Raw genomic sequence first — 19,095 nt, forward strand, 5'->3', positions numbered from 1 at the left:
TGCTTCGCTGAATTTGCCAGGTAGGGAAACTGGAGCAGCAGGCCTGTGGACACTTCCAGGGTGCGGTCCTGCGTAGAGCTGGGTACCCAGGTCCTCCTCTTGGAGGCCCAGTCACAGGCCAGCCCCTCCTGGTGAGACCTGTGAGGACCTCGTGTGGATGGATGGTCTGAGGCCCAAGGCCCCCACCAGGGGCCTCTGGCAGGGAGGGCTGGGTAAGGTGCCGTGGCAGGAAGCGGAAGCGTCAAGTAACCCCTAGCTGCTACCTAGAGCGCGAGAGCTCACTTCCACTCAACACAGCCAGAGCTGGTGGTGGGTGCCCGGTGCACAGAGGCCAGCAGACTAATGGTGAGCACCGGAGCCCACGGGGTCCTTGGGGTGGGGGCAGCAGGAGGTCAGGGCTGGAATGTCTGGGCCCCATGAGCTAAGGAAAGACCTCCCGGGACACTGGGGCCAGGGGCAGAAGCAGTCAGTTAGGAACAGAGACAAAGCCCCAGGACTAGCGTGTGGCAGAAGCTGAGCCTTTCTCTCACCTCACTTCACTGCAGAGCTGGGTCTCCCTGGGACGTGGTGTGGCTCCCAGTGTCCCACTCCAGGCCAGGCACCCCGCCCCCCCCCCATTCAAGACCCCAAAGAGCCCCTGTACCTACTCTGCCCAGGCACAGCCCCTGCCTACGTCCCTGAAGGCTGGGTAGACAGAGCCTCAGGTGGGGGGAGGTTTGAATCTCGGCACCCCTCCCCCGACACCCCCCATCTGCCTTGTTCCGACCGCAGGCTTCCTCTGGCAGCTGCACCCGCCTTCCCCAGCCCTGGGCCCTGCAAGCCTGAGGCCCCCAGGGACGGGGAGTGGAACGGAAATGCTGTAGCTGGGGCAGTCCCATGGCTCAGAGGGAGGAAGAGGGGTCCCAGGGACCCCAACCCCCAGCCCTGGGACCTGGAGAAATGGAGGGTAACCAGTTGCCTCAGGGCTGGTCCCGCCATCCAGGGCCTAGCAAGAGCTAACCCCAACACCAGCCTCGCAGGCTCCCGCCCTCCCTCCCCTCCACCTGCCACTCCCCTCCATGGGGGCAGTCTTGACATAGTCAGCCAATATTTATTGAGCACCTACTATGTGCCCAGAATTGTTCAGATGCTTGAGCCGAGAATTACATACGGTTAGGCATGGTGGGAGAGGAAAGCAGAGCTGGGCCAGGCTGAGCCGTAGAGAAAACATCAGGGTAGGCAGTAATCCGGGTCAGGCTAGGCCTCACCGAGGTGGTTTGCGCCAAGTGAACAAGCCAGCCTTGTGGCTCTCGGGGCTGGGGCGGTTGGGTAGAGCACAGCCAGTGGGCAGGCCCCACGAGCGGAGCAGGCTTACACACCGGGCGGGGAGAGGGAGGCGCATGGTAGGGAGACGCTCCGAGGCATTGGTGTCCAGGGCCTTGTTGACCAAGGAAGGATTTGAGTTTTTCAGTCTGACTTTTACCCAAGAGGCAACTAGGGACCCAGTCGCCCAGCCAGCCCACGGCTTGGCCCCGTCCAGGTGATGAGCCCCTGCTTGTCTCCCCACAGGACCTGCCCTGTGCCCTTGGCCTTGGGACCCTGCTGGCCCTGCCGGGGGCCCTGGCCTCAGGAGGCCAAGCCAGAGATGGCGCGGGCTCCAGCTCCGTCACCGTGCTCCTGCTCCTGCTGCTCCTCCTGCTGCTGGCCGCCGGCCTGGCGCTGGCCTGGTGCCGCCTCAGCCGCGACTCTGGAGGCTACTACCACCCGGCCCGCCTGGGGGCCACGCTGTGGGGCCGTGCCCGCCGCCTGCTCTGGGCCAGTCTGCCAGGCCGCTGGCTACGGGCCCGGGCCGAGCAGGGGTCCCCAGGTGAGGACCCGGAGCAGCAGGACGAGGACTCGGGAGACGACTATGACCTGAATGGTGGTCCAGAGGACGCTAAATTCCAGGAAGAGGAGCGGCGATGTGGAGAAGGGCCCAGCCGGCAACAGGTCCCCCAGCCGGCGGAGGAAGCACGTGACGGTGGCACCGAAGGGGGACTGGGCCTCAGCTCCCAGGGGCCGGCAGGCTCGGGGGGCAGTGCCGAGGCCCTGCTGAGTGACCTGCATGCCTTTGCTGGCAGCGCAGCCTGGGACGACAGCGCCGGGGCGGCTGGGGGCCAGGGCCTCCATGTCACTGCACTGTAGGAGCCAGCCTGGTGCCACGGTCCCTGTGCCTCTGCTTCCCCAGCTGCCATGGCGGGACGCAGCCTGCCCTGGATCTGTCATCACCCACATTCCCACATGGAAAACTTCAGATTGGCACACCCCCACTAGTTCTGTCCCCGAGGCTGTGCATCCTGCCCCAAGAAAGCCACCTATCCCCAGGGACACTGGCAGCCATTTGAAATAAAACCCCTCCAGCCCTGTGGTTCTGTGGTCCCTCAGTGACCTCTCCCGTCCCTAAGCAGGGGCTCCTTCTTGCACAACCCCACCCCCCGCTACCAGTCCACAGGCAGAGCCAGGTCAGTGCCATGATTCAGTACTTTAATTCTCCGAGGACGCAGCTCAGCTGCAGGTGGCCAGGTGGGCGGTGAGGCCCTTCCCCAGCAGCTGGGGCCCGCAGCCCTTGATGCCCACTAGACACACCTTCTCACACACACACACATACACTCACTCCCACACCCCAAGACACACTCCCAGGTCTCTGTAACTGTCCCGGGTCCCACACCCTCATGGCCTGCAGGGAGAGTCGTCAAAAACTACCCTCATCGCCACCCATCCTCCTAGCGTGCAGGGCGCCCACAACCCCTCTTAGACTTCTTGGGCCCTGAGGGGGGTCGGATGGGGAGAGGCGCGGTGCTCGAGGGTGGCGGCGGCGGCGGTGGCAGGAGAGGAGGTAGAGGGGGCTCCGTGGGCTCTGGCGGGCCAGGGCTGGGCCGGAATCCCTCAAAGGGTGAGAACTTCAGGGGGCTGCAGGGGAAACCAAGGCAGCACCTCCTGGCACCACGACACGAAGGCTGGCCTCCCCATGTGCTGGGTGCACGGGCTGGGAGGCCAAGTGCCCCTGCCTCAAGGAGTCCCCGTGGTAGATGGGGAAACAGAGGCCAACACTGGCTGAGAGACTTGGCCAAGGTAGCCCCGGGACAGGTGGTGAGTCAAAGCCGGAACTGGCCCCCTACTGCTGGAGCCCCCTCTGCCCGGCAGTACCTGATGGGGGTCTGGGGGCTGCTATTGAGGCGCCTGGGGGAGCGCAGCTTGGGCTGGAAGGAGAAGCCCTCCTTGATGCTGTCCAGGACCGAGGGTGCCACATACGTGAAGCCCTGGGGAAAAGAGGCAGGGCAGTCGACGCTCAGAGTCTGCCACTCCTTAGCCACCACACCCGCCTGTGTCCCCATGCCCCTCAGGTCCCCAGGACCCCACCAGGAAGGCCTGGTTGGCGCTCTCACTGAGGGCCGTGTCGTCTGGACTGTCCACTGGCGTTTGCCTCGTGAAGTGTGTGTCAAACTGGCTCACGTCCTCCTCTGACTGCTGTGTGCAGACCCAAGTGGAGAGGGGTCAGGGGGCATCCAAGAGAGGTCTTCCACCCGCCACCAGACCAATGGGACGTCCACTCACCAGACAGGGCCTGAAAGGGGGGTCCACGCGGTGAGCCAGGAGGTCATCCCAATTAATGTGCCGGAAGAAGGGGTGCCTCTGTGGGTGGAGTGCCCCCAAACCTGCCACTGTTTCACACTCCTTGCTCCCCCAGGAATTTCCTCTGCCCTAAGGCCCCACCCTTGCATCCCAGCCCCTCTGGGGCTCAGCCCTGCTCCCGGAGGGTGCTCCCAGACCCACCTGCACATCAGCAGCATCCCCTGCGCCGCCCCCGATGCGCTGGCTGGGATTCCGCTTCAGAAACTGCAGGACGAGGATGGAGGGTAAGGGCCTGGGCGAGAGGCGCTGACCATGTGTCCCACGTGTTCCCAGGGGCTGGCGGGGTGGGACGGCATCTGGAGTGTGCTCTCCACCTAGTGACACCCTCAGGGCTTCCAAGGGCTGGTCCAGTGGCCCCATCACAAGGAGCCCACTCGCTGCTGTCACCCCAGGGCATGCTTTAGTGGGGCACCAACTCCAAATCTGGATGGGATGCCCGCCCTCGCACTTCTGTGCAATGACTCCCTTTCTGATGGGAGGGAAGCTAGCTCGCCACGAGCATGCTGAGGATTAGGTCAGAGGTGGGGCTGAGCCGGAGCTGAGGCCCAAGGGCCGGTCCACTCCCTGGACCCAGTGAGCCAGGGCTCCTCCAGCCCACGGGCATGCCGCCCAGGCAGGGGCATCTCCAGCCCCACAGCCCAGACACTCGGCAAGCTAGGCAGGGCCTAGGAGCCAAGATGGGAAGCAGCCCAGAGGCAGGAGGAAGCCCACCTTTTTCACAAGGTCCCGGGCATCCGGGGTGAGGTACGGGGGCAGCACCGGCTTTCCTTTGAGGATCTTGTCCATGGTTTTCCTCCGGTTCTCTGCGGTGAAGGGCGGCTGGAGAAGGCAGAGTGAGAGGAGCGTTGTGGGCCTCCCCCCAGGCCCGCCCCTGCCCTGGGAGCGGGTAGGGGGCCCTCCTCCCCACCCCACTCCTGCCCTCCGAGGGGGCTGGACTTGCCGATCCAGTGAGCATGTCGTACATCAGGGCCCCCAGGCTCCACCAGTCCACCGCCCGGTTGTGACCACTGCGCACCAGAATCTCAGGGGCCCTGGGGGCCAGGTGGAACCATCAGGCTAGGCCTTCCCTGGCTCTCCTCCCAGATCCTGGGCCCAGCCAGCTGCCACTTACATGTACTCAATGGTGCCACAGAAGGTGTGGGTGACAGCGCCCTCATGGATCGACTCCTTGCAGAGCCCGAAGTCCGTCAGTTTGATGTGGCCTGAGAAGAACGGAGGGGGTGGTGAGGGCCCCAGCCCACCCCAGGGCATTCCTCAGCCTCCCAGCAGACGCTGACCCAGTGTGCGTAGCCACATGTGCGGCGTGCACACATGCGCACCCTGGCTGTTGAGCATGATGTTCTCAGGTTTGAGGTCTCGGTAGATGATGCCCAGGGAGTGGAGATGGCCCAGGGCCAGTGTGATCTCTGCCAGGTAGAAACTGCACAGACAGGACAGGGTAAAGGCAAGGGCGGGGGTGGCACTGGGCCCTGGGGCGGGGGATCCCTGAATCCCTCAGGAGAGAGGCAGGAAGTGACACCCACCAGGCCGTGTCTTCCAGGAAGATGCCCTCTCGCTCCAGATGGGTGAAGAGCTCACCGCCTGTGACACAGACATGTGAGTCGCTGTGTGCTGGGACCCAGCTCCTTCACTTTCTGAGTCTTGGTTCCTTCTCGGGGAGAGTAGGCTCATCATTCCCGCCCTACCTGCCTCACAGAGCTGCCGTGGGGAGTCATTTCAATTCAGCAAACATCTACCGACGCCTACTCGGTGCCTGGCCCTGTGCTGGGTGAAGCTGGGGACACAGAGATGAAGAGGCCCAGCCATTGCCCTCAGGATGCTAATGGGAAGACAGACATGCATACAACTGCTCTGCTATGCCAGCTGCAGGCAACAGCTCTGAAAGATCCTCCCAAAAACTCTCACAGAGGAGACAGAGGAGAAAAGAATTACTCCCAACGTGACAGGGCAGAAGCCCCTGGTGGTGATGAGCCCTAAAGGGGGCTGTGAGATGAGGTGCAGGGAGAGAGGCCCCAGGGCTCATCTGGGACAGAGGGGGAAGGTGGGGAAGCAGCCCCAACAGCGCTGCCTGGCACAGCAGGGGACACCAGGCCAAGGAGGCCAGGCTTTATCCGCGCAGTTACAGGGGGCCGTGGCATTCCGCGTAGGAGTGCTGGGGACCCTGGGGGCTGGGGGAGGACATGCTCGGAAGGGGGTGAGCCGGAGGCCCCAAGCCCAGTAAGCAACAACTGTGACTCCTCCCCTCCCCCTGAGAGATTGGGGCGATGGAGGGCACTGCAGGGAACAGCCAACTGGATGTGGGGCCTGGCTGGACACAGGCGCGCAGGAGAGAGGACTGGACATGAAGGGGAGGGTAACGGACAGAACCACCCCCAACACAAGTGAGGGACATAATAAGTGCTAGGCAGATGTTTGCTGAATGAATGAAGGAAGGGACAGACACATGGATGGATGGATGGGTGGATGTGAGGGCCACTTAGCCATTCCTCCAGAGCTCCCGCGCTTCCTAGGCTGCCTCTCCAGCCCTGCCCACCCCATTGCTGGGCCCACACTAGTACCACTGAGGCACTCAAGGATGAGGTACAGTTTGCCACCGGTCTGGAAGGCATAGGCCAGTTCCACAATGAAGGGGTGCTTCACTGACTCTAGAATGTTCCGCTCAGCCCGCATGTGTGCTGTGTCCTTGGCGTTGCGCACAATTTTGGCCTGGAAAGGCAGGGTTTGGTTAGAATGTGGACACCCAGGGCTCTTTCAGTCCCTCCAACCATTACCCTTCCACCATCCTCTATCGCTTGTCGTATTTATTCATAATTCTGCTGCTCTTGGCAGCCATCCTTCCCAAGGACTGGTTTGTCCTCTAGCAGTGCGTCCCAACCTCGGCACTAATGACACTTTGGGCAGATAATTCTGTCCTGCACATTGCAGAATGTTTAGCCACCTCCCACCGGACGCCAGGGGCAGCCCCTCTCTGGTCATGACTCAAAATACATGTGGACACTGCCACATGGCCTCTGGGAGGCAAAATCGCCCATGGTTGTGAGTTACTGCAAAAACAACACACTCACAATTGACAGTAAACCAGCAAACACCCAAGACAGGGCCCACCTCCTCCATCACACTCACTGCTGTCTTCCCAGAGCCTGGCAGAGGGCACTGGGAATGGAAGCCACTCGGGAAGGGTTTGTCGACTGAACAAATGACTCACCTTTCTAAGGACTTTCATGGCATATATTTTTCCCAAGTTGGTGCCCTGAACCTTTCGCACCTGGAACACCTGTAGGGCAAGGAAGACAGGACCAGCTTCCCTCTCCACATCCTATCTTCAAAAAGCCCCACCTGCAGCTCCGGCACTGGGACCGAGAGGCCTAGGCCCACCCAAGGGTGGGGCAGGAAAGATCTCAAGTGCTGATTCCGAGAGGATTGGCCCTTCCCTCTCTGATGTTTTTACCTCTGATTCTACGGAGGCGCTGCCGATTTACAAGTCTAGTTTGAGAACCCTTCGCGGTGGCAAGACAGGCTGTGAGGAGAGGGAGGGCCAGTACCTTGCCATAACCTCCCTTGCCCAGCACACGCAGCAGCTCAAAGCAGTGGGGCCCGATGCGCTCTGGGCCCAGGTTCACGCTGGTCTCCGTCAGCTCCACCTCCTCATAGTGTCCCACGGGCCTACTGACACAAGAAGTTAATGGGGGCGCAGCTCCAGGGAGCCCGGGTTCCCTTCCCCAACCTAATCCCTCCTCCCCCAACATGACCCTCACTCACTCCAGGCCAGCCGCCCTCAACTCGGCAAGGGGACACACATCCTGTGAGAAACCGAGGGATAAGAACCAAGGTTGGTGCCAGGATCCCTCGCCCCCGGGCTGAACTGCTTGGCCCAGGAGAGGAGGGTGGCAGGACTGGGAGCGGGCGGACGATGGACTAGGGCTGGGGAGGAGACGCAAGGGAAGAAATGGGAGAATCAGAGGAAAGGCCGGGGTCCTGGAAAACAGGTCTGGGCGAGGGTGGGGGCTCCGAGCCTAATGGGCACCAGTGTCTGAGACAGCCTGGGCTTGGCAGCGAGGGGCCAGGAGACCACCCCTGGGTGATGGGATCGGCTCCTGGATCGAGCCGTATACAGGCGGGTCACTCACCGAGGGACTGGGCTCCGGCTCGTCTTCACTGCCTTCCTCCATCTCCAGGTCCAGGTCAAACACCGCCGCCATGGCAGCGCCGGCACTGCGGGCCCCTCGGCCCGTGCCCGGCCGCGCTCTGACTGACCCCCGGGAACCCGGCGCTACGTCATCACTCCGCGACCGCTGCCGCGCTCGCAGTTGACACAAGAGGCTTTCCCTCCTGCGAGCAGGCGGCTCGGCCGGCTGCTTGTGGCTGGGTGGTCGGGTGGGGCTGGGAGTGGGTGTGTGTGTGTGCGAGAAAGATGGCGTCTCGGGAATTGTAGGTCCGGAGGGCCGGGGCGCCCAATCCGGCTGTACCCTCTCCGTTGGGACCCTCAGACTTCCCAGCACTGGTTCCCCGGGGCGGCACCGGACAATGGCGGCCCGGAAGGTGCCCCTCTTGGTTCAGGGGAGACTTTGAATTTGGATGGGGCAGTCAGGAGCACATGCAGATGTTAATATAAATACAACTCTCACCCCAGTTCGAGCTGTGTGCTGCCAGGCTGGCTGGATGGCGAGAGGCAGGTAGTGTTTCTCTCTGTTCGCGCCTGAAAGGGAGAAGGCTGGATCACGGTCCCTTGATCCCCCCTGGCTTGAGGACCCTGCAACTGAGGCACTGAGTGGGTGGCTCTCCGTGCCCAGCTCACTGAGAGGCTTTGTTGCCAGGTTCCTCCCAAAAAGGGTTTGGGTCTCATTGATCCACCCGTAAATAGGACCTGGTGCTGGAGTTTCTTTGCTCTGTCACCAATTTAAGAACATTTAGTGATTCGGCTACCTGGTATGAAATAGGTGCTGAATAAATTCATTAAAATAATGACCAAACCTGGACTGTGACTTTAGATTTGGGCATGGATTATTATATCAGAAGGGGCCCTGTAGGGGTGAATTTAGCCAGACCAGGGCTTGGACTGGTTCTGATTGTTGGAGGCTATCTGGCTGTGCATTCCATCTGGACAGGGATCGACAGGAACTCAGATGGACAGAACTCAGGGTTCTGAAGGCTGGAAGAGGGTTAGCTGGCTGCATGTGGCAATCGGATTACTCTGATTGTAATCCCACCCTCTGGAGATCCTCAGATTTGGATCCTAGTGTGGGTGCTCCTGGCGTGCAGGCCCCCACCAAGGGTTGACCCAGAGGCCTGACCACTGTGGCAGGTAATTCTTGGCTCCAAATGCTTCAGGTGTCCCTTAGCCGTGTCTCCCTCCCCGACTCCCCCCAACCACCAATCTATCTTGAGTCTGAGAAGTATAGACCAAGCCTTTCCCAGACTCCAGACATTTCATTAGTTTATAAGCCTTTATTTGGGAAGGGATGCTTGTGGAGCTGTCCACAGCTCCTGTGCTGTATGAAGGCAGAGTTCTTAAAGCAGCCTTCCCTGAGTCAAGAAAGGAGTATAGACTCTCTTCTGCCAATGCTAGTTTGGTAGTTTGGTGGAGAAGGTGCCTGGGGCATGGGAAGAGGGTGTTCACATGTCTCAGGGCCACATATGAATGAGGACAAGAGGTGAGTGGGGCCTAGAAGCTGAGTGGGCATATAAGACTTAGTAAGAAGTGGAAACCTGGACCTTACATCTTGTCCTGCGACCCTCCATCCACTGTGGGATGACCTTGAGGCAGTGTTTTTTTCCCTCTCTGAGCCTGTTTCCTCATCTGTAGAATGGGGCAGTCATGTCTGCTCGGAAAGGAGATGATTACCCCAAGTATCCTGCTTCTACTGCTCAGGCCAAATGAGGCAGGTGGGGCACTGCCAAAAATTGTCATCAGGCTCTAGAACTATCCCGGAGTTTGTTAAATGAGGGGGTGGGTGTAGGAGGACAGGGATTTAGTCTCATGGGATTTGTCCAAGGCCAAGGGCTAGACAGGGTCTCTCCTCCTGTAGGTGGGCCCACTCCATCCTCCCTGGGTACATAGTATGTGTGTGCAGCTGTTGTGGCTTCTCCATGCCTAGTGTCCGGGGCAGCTGTGAGCTGAACTGGGGCCTTTGGAAGGACAAGAGGGTCCAGCGAAGCCCCAGATACCTTCTTGAGGCTCTCAAACCCAGGAGGCCTTGGTGTCAAAATGGCCTTGCCACTCTGGATAGACCTGGGGCCTTGGAGTGGGCCAGGCCAGGGTTGGGGCAGGGCTATGGAGAGAGAGGCAGGGAGAGCACCAGGGAGCTGAGGGCACCACAACACCCCTCCAGCACTTGGACCCTGCCCCCTGGCCCTGTGCTATTTGAAGTGGGATAGAAAGTGGGCAACAGGGTAGTGAGGTCCATCGATGCCCAGGCCCTGGCAGAGGCCCAGCAGGCGGAGGCGGGCCTCTGCTGGGCTGGGCCCAGCACAGGCCACACTGCAGTAGGGCTCCTCGTACTCGCCAGGCACCAGGGCCTCCTCCAGCAGATTGAGGCGCAGAAGGCCCCGGTCATGAAGAGCCTGTAGGGTCTCACGGCTGGCGGTGGAACTCAGCGCCTGCAAGTGCTGGGACACCAGACACATAACCCCCACCAGGTGGCTACGAGCACGTGGGTGGGCAGGCAAGGAGGGCCGCAGGCCACAGGCTACCATAGCTGCAGCCAGCAGCAGATCCACACCATAGAGCTCCAGGATCCAGTCCCGCAGGTAGAAGCCGCCCATGCGGGGGTTGATCTCGATGAGTCGTGGTCCAGTCCCAGTCATCTTGAGCTCCACGTTGAAGACTCCATCCAGTAGCCCACAGCCCAGACAACAGCGGAAGGCTGCCTGCACCAACTGTGCCTCCTGCTCCAGGGCCAGCCCAGTGGGCATGCAGGCTGCCGTCTCAGTGAAGCCAGGCAGCCTAGTGGGGCCATTGTCAGAGACGAAGGCAGCCAGCAGCTGCCCTCCAAACACCACCAGGTCCACGTCATGCTCAGTGCCCTCAATAAACTCCATCAGCAGCATGGCATTGCCCCAGCCTAACCCAATACCGGGATGGTCGGCTTCACCCTGCAGGTCTCGGGCAATGCGGGAGAAGTGCTCGTGGCACTGTGGTGCATCTTCCACCAGCCGCACTCCCACTGCACCTGCCCCAAACTCCAGCTTCATGACACCTGGCAGGGGCACCTGGCAGACAGCCTTCTCCACATCAGCCTCACTCTCCAGTGGGAAGCAGGGCACAGCATGGAGGGAGGCCGCAGGCCAGGGTGGGCCATGGTGACACAACAGGTGCAGCTGGGTGCGGCTCTTCTGCTTGGCCAGGCGCATGGCAGCAGGGGGGCTACAAGGCAGACCCAGCTCTTGGCAGAGCAAGGCCGTGAGCACCAGGCAATCATCCCAGTAGGAGAAGCAACCATCTAGCTGCAGGCCGCGTGCCCGCACCAGCTCTGCCAGCACCTGTGCATTCTCCTCATCCCTCCGGTGCTCTGTAACATCGAAGTGGATGAAGGTCTGCACCAGCTGAGATGCAAAGTGATTGGGATCCGACTCCACCAGGTGCAGCTGCAGAAACCAAAGGAGGGCAACACTACCAGGTCAGCCCATGCTGGACACTGGGAGATAGGATGGGGCCTAGAACGTGGCCCTGGACCTCAGGGGAGATGGGTTCACCAATGCTAGGTGCCCCAAAATATTTATTGATGATTGAGTAAATGGAAGGTGCAGAGGTGGGACACCTAACCCAGCCTGGAGGGAAGAGGATACATCCTAAAAGAGGTATGATCTGGGTGGGAGGGGGCAGGAGCACAGAGAGAGACTGGGCTGGGGGGCTCATTCGCACTCTGGCCAGGGCTTGCAGGGAAACCAGCAGGGTTAGGGCTCAGGACAGGTGGGCTGGTGCCTTTGGGCATCATGCCCTTGGCCATCATTCATCCAACATGCTCTGGCGATGGGAGATGCCTGCGGCGGAATTCAGTGGGGCCCTGCACTCCCAAGTTCACTGCCCACTAGGGGAAGATAAATGCAAAGCAGTTGGTATTCAGGACAGAGGCAGGCCCTGGAAAGGCAGAGGAGGATGGTTGCCTGCACTGTGACACGTGGTGCAGTGAGGCGTGGAGAGACATTCCGGATGAACTCAATGCTTAAGGCAGGGAGCAGAGAGTCGCAGGAATGGCTGCAGTAGTGGGGGACGGATTCCCAAGAGGGTGTTGTACTGTGGGAGAGGGGACTGGAGGCCGCTGCAGTAGACTGAGACCAGGGAGAGCCTAGACATTTGGTTTCCCTTTCCTTATCTGTGTAATGGAGATAAGAATGTCTACTCTGCCTACATGGCTCCAGATTCTGTGATATGAGGCCACTCTGGGAACTTGATTAGGGATCTGGAAGCTGCTCCCAGCACCCTCCTCGCGCCCGCAGGAATTCACCCTCGAAGGGCTTGCCCTTTCTGCAGGACAGGGCCAGGCTCCTTAGCCGGGCCAGGGTTCGGGCACTACCCTTGAATGCCGCCCCCGCCCCTCCAGCCCCTCCACTTCGGGCTCCCCTTTCTCTGGAGGGCTCTGTGCCCTCCCTGTGGGGCCTTTTACACCGGGCAAGGACAGAATTCAGCTAGAGTCAAAAAGAGCTTAAACTTTCAACCTCGGCGGAGCGGCGGGCGCGGTCTTCGCGTCTGGTCTTTAGCACTGCAGGCGAGTGCTCTGGCCCCGCCCCCAGCCCGCCCCAGCCAGGCCCCCCCGGGCCCCGCCTCCACCACTCAGGCCGCGCCTTCGGGCCCGGCCCTGCCCCGGGCCCCGCCCACCTTGAGCCCGTAGTCGCGCGCCGCCTCCCACACGAACTTCTTGCTGATGCCGCCGGCGCCGATCAGGAGCAGTTGCTTGCCCTCCATGAGGCAGCGCGCCGAGCGCCGCAGCATGGTCTCCACGAGCGGCGCGGCCGCCGTCTCCTCGGCCGCCGGCCCCGGGCGCGGCGCGGCCCACAGCCCCTCGAGCGCGCCGCAAGCCTCCAGACACGGGCCGCCGTTCAGTTCCAGGGCTACGGGGGTCAGCGTGCGGCCGGCCACCGTCAACGCGAAGTCCACGCCTGGGCCGGGCGTGGGGCACGGGCTCAGCACGGGCCGTCCTCGGGCCTCGTCCCCCCTGCTCCCGGCCCTGGTCGCCCACACTCACCGAGGAAGTCAGTACGGACCCGGCGCCCGCCGCGCTGCTCAGCGCTCAGGCCGGCCTCCAAGGCCAGCATAGCGGCCAGCGCTGCCTCGGCCGCTGCCTTAACGCGCCGCCGCACGGCCGCCACCTGCGCCGGCTCACCCAGGCCGCACTGGGCCAGCGCCACCTCCAGCGTCTGTGGCAAGGAGTTCTGGTGCCGCACAGGCCGGTCCCCACGGCCCACACCACACACCACCTGGGCAGCGTGCAACTCAGTGGGCTGGCCCAATAGGAGACCTCCTTCCTGTTTACACCGCCCTCTGTGCCAAGATCCAGACCAGACCCCTCACTGGACACTTAAGAACCCCGGTCCTCCAATTTGACTTACACTGCACAGATTACTCCCTCTTGCCACTACCCATCTGGTCCTTAAAGGGGTTCCATCCAGGCTTCCAGGCCCAGCTGGGGGGTCTGCTCTCTGAGCATTCCAAGCATGCTTGCCCCTAGTTTCTGCAGCCCTGGGGGCCTGTGCCTTCTGGTGAACCCCAGCCCTAGAGCTCCCTGAAGGCAGAGTTTGGGAGCTCTCTCCCAGCTTGGCCCAGAACCCTGTACCCATGAAGGTCAAGCTTCCTTGGGCTCCTAGCTTGGAGGCCCCTCCTGAAGGGCTCCAGCCATCGGAGATTTATCAGGGACCCTGGGGTCAGCCTATTCCGTGGGCAAGAGCCCTTGGAAGAGGATTCAGCCCTAGGCCTTGGTACCCAGCATGGGATGCCAGGCAGGGTTCACGATGTGGCAGGGGTGTGGGAAGGTCGGAGGGGAGGGGAAGTGTCAGATGCAGGAGTCCTCCCACAGGTGACCAAGATCCCCTCAAAGACTTTGTCCTCTTTCTGCCCAGGGCCTTATCAAGTCAGTGGGGCTGGGCTGGGGTATGGCAGCAGGGTCATGACCTGAACCTGGGCCACATTCACCTTGCTCAGCAGAGGCCTGTCACCCTGTGTCCGACACACCACAGCACAGATCCGCACAGCCAGCTCAGGGCCCGGTGGAGGACTGCCTGGGGGAGGAAGATGAGGCCTGAGCCCAGCACAGAACAGCCAGGAAGCTAAGCCAAGGTCCCACTGCTGGACGGCGCAGGTGGCTCTCACCTGGGAAGGGCAGCTGGGCAGGGGGGCACACAGCCTCCACCAGGACACTCTCCTCCTCCTCCAGTTTCTCCAGCAATGCCAGCACTGTGTCCACCACTGAGCCCAGTTCTGCCCGTGGATGCAGACGCAATGCCTGCCGCCCCCGCCAGCGCCAGCCACTGAGCTTTACAGACACCTGTGACAGGGAAGGAAGGGGACTGCCTCACCACCCCATGTACCTGCCAGGTGGGGTGCTCCAACCTTAGGAGCCAATGAATAAACTGAGGTAAGAAGGCAAGGGATTGCCACAGAGAGATGGAGTGACACCAGGGCTCAAAGCTGGGGACGGCTTCTTAGCAGGACTTGGTAACTATCCATGGGTCCCATCCTGCTGGCATCTGCACAGACCTCGAGGGTGGGAGACTGTTACCTGCAGAGCATCACCCAGGGCCTTGGAGTGCAGAAAGGCCCCTACTTCCTCCTTCACCAGGGTTTCCTGGCCCTCTTTGCCACTCAGCTCCACCAGCCGTAGTCCCGGGCTGGCATCCCCTCCCCGCAGCAGTGCTGGTGGCTTGTAGGTGAAAGCCAGGGTAGCTGGCACGGCCACGCCACCACCCTGCTGGGCCAGCAATCGCCTCGTCAGCAGCCGGTCCTCCAGCAGCCGGGCCAGCTCGGCTGAGGCTCCCGTGGGGCAAGTCAGGTCGCGAGAAAGCTCAGCCGCCTCTCGACCCCAGCCAGGCCCTAGCCCCAGGCCCGCCAGGAAGTAGGTGGCCCGGCGTGGGGGGATAAAGTCATCCAGGAACGTCAGGCCCCCTGGGTGGAAGCTCACAGCCTTGGAGACCAGCAGGGCTGCCTCACCCGGCTGCCCTGGTGCTGGCACCTTCATCAGCCAAGCAGGGGACAGGCAAAGGAGCATGTTTCCTGTGGGCAGAGGGAGGAGGGTTGCTGGCCAGGAAAGGCTTAATGCCCCCATGCCATCCGCCTCCAGTCAGGGCCCCTGGGTCGTGGGGGGCAGCTGCTTCCAGAACCCGCCCCCACTCAGAGCATGGCAGCTGGTCCAGTGGAATGCAGGCAGTTGCCAGGGTTGGCGGGTATTTTGGGATGTAGTTGGGCCAGGGCTGGGCTGCCCTTTCTGTATGAGGAGGTGAGGGAACTTGAGCACACACTTACCGGGGCTCTGGACCCCACCCTCCAGCAGCAGGGACAGAAAGGTGCTGGGGGATCCCAGAATGCACAAGGTCACCTCCGCCCCAGGGCAGCCTCGGGGGAAGAGAACATTGTGGAGCTCACCAGGGGCGCCCTTGCTGTCTTTCTGCCCACCCTTCCCCACAGCCATAGCCCTGCCCTCCCCTGGGACTCAGCTCCTTCCCAGTATGGGATGAGAAGAGTGAAAGGCAGGAAGCCAGAGAGGGAAGGCAAAGCTGCTGCCCGTCCCCGCCCCGGGGGGCTGCTCCCATCTCTCTGCAGCTGCTCCACCCCAGGGAGGTTGGATGACCAGAAACCTGGGTTCTAGCCTGAGTTCTGCTGCTGACTTTCTGTGTGACCCTTGGCCCCTATGCACTGGGGGAAGGAGTCTCTGCACCTCAATTTCCCAGCCTGTACAATGGGGCCAGTCTGTGATTTATCATGTCTTCTAGCTGCGAGCTCTGTCCACACAAAATCTTTTGTGACTATCTGATACATGAAACAGATAAAGCAGGGCAGGAGTCTCGGTCCCCAACTGCTCGCTGTCTCCGCAGCAGCCCCCAAGACACTTCTGTAGAAGCTTTGGCTCCAGATCTTCCTGGTCTTCTGGGAGCCAGAGGAAAGCCTTGATTTCTGACTTTACTGGTGGCTAGTTACCCTTTGAAACAATGCCTGCCTGCCCAAAGTTGACTGGCCTTGCCTCCCTGGCTTTGGACCAGGCCAGAGCCCAGGGGAAGGGGCCAACCTTGATAGGGATGGAAAGCAGGCTGGGCTGAGAGTGCCTCCCTCCCCTAGGGGTGCCTCCCTCCACGGAGCCCTTGGGCACCTGTGCGGGGCACCTGGCTGCGGTCCTGGGTCTCCGGAAGGCCAGCTTGCTGCAGACAGCTCTGCAGGAGGCTGTAGTAGTAGACAGTCCAGGCCCGGGCCTCTGCCCCCTCGGGGGAGCCCTTGCAGTCCAGGCCCACATCATGGCGCCAGGAGCCAGGGAAGCAGCCTGGGGGCGGCAGGCCAGGGCCCCCTCCCCACGGGCCCTCTTCTTCCTCCAGGTCCTTGGAGCCAAGGGGACAGCCCCACTCGGGACCCAGCGGATCCAGGGAGAGCTGAGGGGGCAGAAGTGGCGGGTCTTGGGCAGGGTGGGCAAGGGGCACATCAAGTCAGTCAAGGGGAACAAGCCCCCGACCCTCCTAACCTTGGATTATGTTCTGGGCAGACACTGCCCCAGGAACCAGGAGAGGATGGGGTTGGCTTGGGGGATGAAGGCTGTCACCCTGTCATCAGGAACATGCAGGTGGGGGTGTTTTGTAAACTGTATATGCGGGGCCCCAGCGGATGAAGGCAGAGAGCCACGTGCTGCTGGCTGGATCACTGTCACCCACCAATGCCACGCCAGAGTCTCCCCTAGCTTGGTTCATAGGCACAGAAGTTTTTGTTTTATTCATTGAAGCAGCCCCGCCGCCTAAAATGGTGCTTGTCAGTCTGTAGCTGCACAGTAGGTACTCATTGAGTGAAGAATAAATGAAGGAATGAATAGCAATCACTCTCGAGCTGCTCATTCCTCTCTGGCCTGGGGGACCCATCTGCCATCATAGAGTTCTGGTGAGACCCGAGTATGTAGGTGAAACTGCTCCATTGGCATCCCCAAGTAGGCCTTGAGGACCTACTGTGCGCCCACCTCTGTAGTAGGCATTGGTAGTGAAAAGGCTGGTGCCCTTTTCAGATGTTCTGAGTCATGAGAATGCTTTTTTTGGATGAAATCTTATACCCTTGCCCCTCTCTGGGGCTGGCTGACTCCCGCATGGGACTGCTCAGAGGCTCAGAGTGAACACAGGTGGGCCAGTCCTCCGGGGGCCAGGCTGTGCCACCTTAGACAAGTTGTGAGGTCACTTAGGGCCTTGTGGGTCCCTGGTGCCTGCCCTGTCCCACCCCAGGGTGCTGATGAGGCTTGGATTAAGAGAATCCCCTTGGTCATGGGGAGATAGTGTGCTGTGGTCAGAAGGGCAGAGGTCTTGACCTCAGACCCGGGCTTGAATCCCAGCTCCCCAGTGCCAAACTCTGAGCGCCCTCTCTTAGCAGGTGAGTTCCCTGAGAGCCCAGACTGTGGGGCCACTGCTATGTTCCTAAACCTAGAAAGGTGCTGGGGCACACAGTTGGTGCTCGATAAATGTTACAGAATGAATGAATGCCAAAGGGTACCAAAAGTGTCCACCTCCCAGGGCTGATAGAGAAGAAATGGAGTGCCCGGCACGCAGAGTGGGGTGTCAAGGAGTGCACGTGCGGCTGGTTGTGGGTTTGGGCTGTCTGCCCCGGGCAGCCCCTGGGGTTAGGTTTCTGTGCTCTGGCCACCACCCTCTGGGCCCTCCTTCGGGCCAGGGGCATGGGCCTTTTGGGGGAGGGACCAGAGGAGACTCACCATCCTACAGGTGGAGAGGCTGAGAGTCTGATGGCAGAGACAGAGAGACACAAAGGAGGGAGTCAGGGCAGCCTGGTCTCTACCCCACCACGCAGCCCCTAAGACTTTGGAGGCAGAGGGTGGCTACCACTGCGCCTCTGTCCTGTCATCTCCAGGACGTATCCAAGACTGCCCCACCCCCACCCCAAGGGGGCTGAGGGATTTCTGCCTCAGGGACACCCACGGGTCCTGCACCCCCGCACTCACACATCCCAGGCTGGTTGCACTGAATAATGCTGGGGGTCCTGGCACTCAGCCCTTCCAGCGAGGGGCGCGGCGGGTCCCCACATGAGTGTATGTCTGGGGCAGATACTGTTGCGGGTCCCACCGGGGGGCGCGGGCGCTTAAGGTCCCTGTGCCCGCGGCCCCTGCCCCGCAGCCCCCCTCCCTGGCTCTCCCCGGGGCGGGCAGGAGCCGGGGTACCTGGCAGGCGGCAGCGGCTCGGCGGGGCTCGGCGGGCAACGCGGATGGCCAGGGGCGCGGCGGCAGCGGCAGCGGCACTGCTGGGCTTGGGCGGCGCCGCTTTATATATAGAAGCGCCCGGGGCATGCCCAGTGCCGGGCGGGGGCGGCGCGGGTGAGGGGGCAGGCCTGGCACCCAGCACCCAACAAGCGCTGTCAGGACCGCCCACTCCTCCCGTCCAAACACCTGCGACCTCTCCCCAAATCGGGGGTGCGGTGTGCGTGAGGGGGCCTCCCCTGGCAAGAGGCAGGGTGTGGGGGGCCTGGGAGGACCAGAGGGACAGCGGAGATCCTCAGAGACACAGACCAAGAACAGAGGGCCAGGTACCAGTGGGCAGGGATCCTCAGGGTCACACACACAGGCCGCGGGGAAGCAGAGGACAGGGATACGGGCGGAGAGAGATGGAAAGAGGAGAGGGAGGCGGAGGGAGGGCCGGGCCGGCAGAGACTGGTACTAGGGCCCGCCCTTGGCCCCCGGGGGTGGGGTGGCCGGGAGAGCGCTGGGGCCCGCAGTCCGGAGTCCTTGGGTGGAGTCCTGAGCCCCCAGCACGTCCGCCCCAAGGCTGCCTGTCCCAGCCACGAGCGCTCTGCACCGCGGCACACGCTCCCAGAAAGGCCCTCTTGGGTGGGGGTCCCTGACACCTGCGCAGGCCCTTCCTCCCTCTCCCGGTAGGGCACTCAGTAAGATGCCCCCACAAGGGCAGTCCCAGGTCCCTGGGATACTCTGTGCCCTGCAGGGGTCAGAGAGGGAAGGGGGTGGCCAGGCTGGGAATTCCAGCAGATCTGAGCAGGTGAAGGGGGCATCTGCAGGATCTGCCCTGCCTGTCAACACCCAGGCCACCTGGATGCCCGCAGTTACACACACAATCTCCCCAAGACACACATCTTTACACCCAGGTGCACCCAGCCAAACACCCACAGAAGCACACCCAAGAGATCTGGCTCACAGACACAAACTCACCCGGAGAAACACACCCAGAGACTCACACCCTCTCCTTGAGTGTCACACCAGGTGGGATCCAATCCTAACTCTGGCTGTGGCACCTGGGCCCTTCCCCTTTCTGGTC

The 19,095-nt window shown here is 61.7% G+C and overlaps 3 protein-coding genes across 4 annotated transcripts; 1 reads left to right on the forward strand and 2 right to left on the reverse strand.

The window, feature by feature from the left end:
• The first annotated feature begins 15 nt into the window (after positions 1-15).
• On the forward strand, positions 16-2,386 carry PTPRCAP (protein tyrosine phosphatase receptor type C associated protein). The gene is made up of 2 exons (XM_036931094.2): positions 16-345; positions 1,549-2,386. The coding sequence occupies exons 1-2, from the start codon at positions 343-345 to the stop codon at positions 2,161-2,163; spliced, it is 618 nt and encodes a 205-aa protein (XP_036786989.2). The 5' UTR covers positions 16-342; the 3' UTR covers positions 2,164-2,386.
• A 102-nt stretch (positions 2,387-2,488) lies between these two features.
• Positions 2,489-7,927, reverse strand: RPS6KB2 (ribosomal protein S6 kinase B2). Of its 2 annotated transcripts, none has more exons than XM_036931064.2 (15): positions 7,779-7,927; positions 7,411-7,451; positions 7,194-7,314; positions 6,857-6,925; positions 6,210-6,357; positions 5,175-5,232; positions 4,971-5,071; positions 4,763-4,853; positions 4,592-4,682; positions 4,363-4,470; positions 3,793-3,855; positions 3,574-3,651; positions 3,405-3,486; positions 3,166-3,278; positions 2,489-2,928 (listed from the first exon to the last, which is right to left on the reverse strand). In XM_036931064.2, the coding sequence occupies exons 1-14, from the start codon at positions 7,848-7,850 to the stop codon at positions 3,187-3,189; spliced, it is 1,215 nt and encodes a 404-aa protein (XP_036786959.2). In that variant the 5' UTR covers positions 7,851-7,927; the 3' UTR covers positions 2,489-2,928; positions 3,166-3,186. The 2 variants fall into 2 exon arrangements, with proteins under 2 accessions (XP_036786959.2, XP_036786969.2); XM_036931074.2 differs by having other exon boundaries at positions 3,379-3,486.
• A 1,133-nt stretch (positions 7,928-9,060) lies between these two features.
• Positions 9,061-18,105, reverse strand: CARNS1 (carnosine synthase 1). The gene is made up of 10 exons (XM_036931036.2): positions 17,991-18,105; positions 17,529-17,555; positions 15,945-16,218; positions 15,104-15,193; positions 14,364-14,854; positions 13,955-14,129; positions 13,778-13,863; positions 12,834-13,065; positions 12,467-12,747; positions 9,061-11,235 (listed from the first exon to the last, which is right to left on the reverse strand). The coding sequence occupies exons 2-10, from the start codon at positions 17,529-17,531 to the stop codon at positions 10,009-10,011; spliced, it is 2,859 nt and encodes a 952-aa protein (XP_036786931.2). The 5' UTR covers positions 17,532-17,555; positions 17,991-18,105; the 3' UTR covers positions 9,061-10,008.
• Between the last annotated feature and the right edge of the window lie 990 nt (positions 18,106-19,095).

This window comes from Manis pentadactyla, chromosome 9 (genome assembly GCF_030020395.1).
Source record: "Manis pentadactyla isolate mManPen7 chromosome 9, mManPen7.hap1, whole genome shotgun sequence".
Lineage (NCBI taxonomy): Eukaryota > Metazoa > Chordata > Mammalia > Pholidota > Manidae > Manis > Manis pentadactyla.

Excerpts from the sequence above, each read along its gene's own strand:
- RPS6KB2 (XM_036931074.2), bottom strand. The coding sequence starts at position 7,850 with ATGGCGGCGGTGTTTGACCTGGACCTGGAGATGGAGGAAGGCAGTGAA. Across the intron at positions 3,856-4,362 it reads CCCGGGACCTTGTGAAAAAG|TTTCTGAAGCGGAATCCCAG; the intron begins GTGGGCTTCCTC and ends CTCGTCCTGCAG. Across the intron at positions 2,929-3,165 it reads AGCCCCCAGACCCCCATCAG|CCCCCTGAAGTTCTCACCCT; the intron begins GTACTGCCGGGC and ends TTTCCCCTGCAG.
- CARNS1 (XM_036931036.2), bottom strand. Across the intron at positions 14,855-15,103 it reads GGGTGGGGTCCAGAGCCCCG|GAAACATGCTCCTTTGCCTG; the intron begins GTAAGTGTGTGC and ends CTCTGCCCACAG. Across the intron at positions 13,066-13,777 it reads ACAGGCCTCTGCTGAGCAAG|GTGGTGTGTGGTGTGGGCCG; the intron begins GTGAATGTGGCC and ends CACGCTGCCCAG.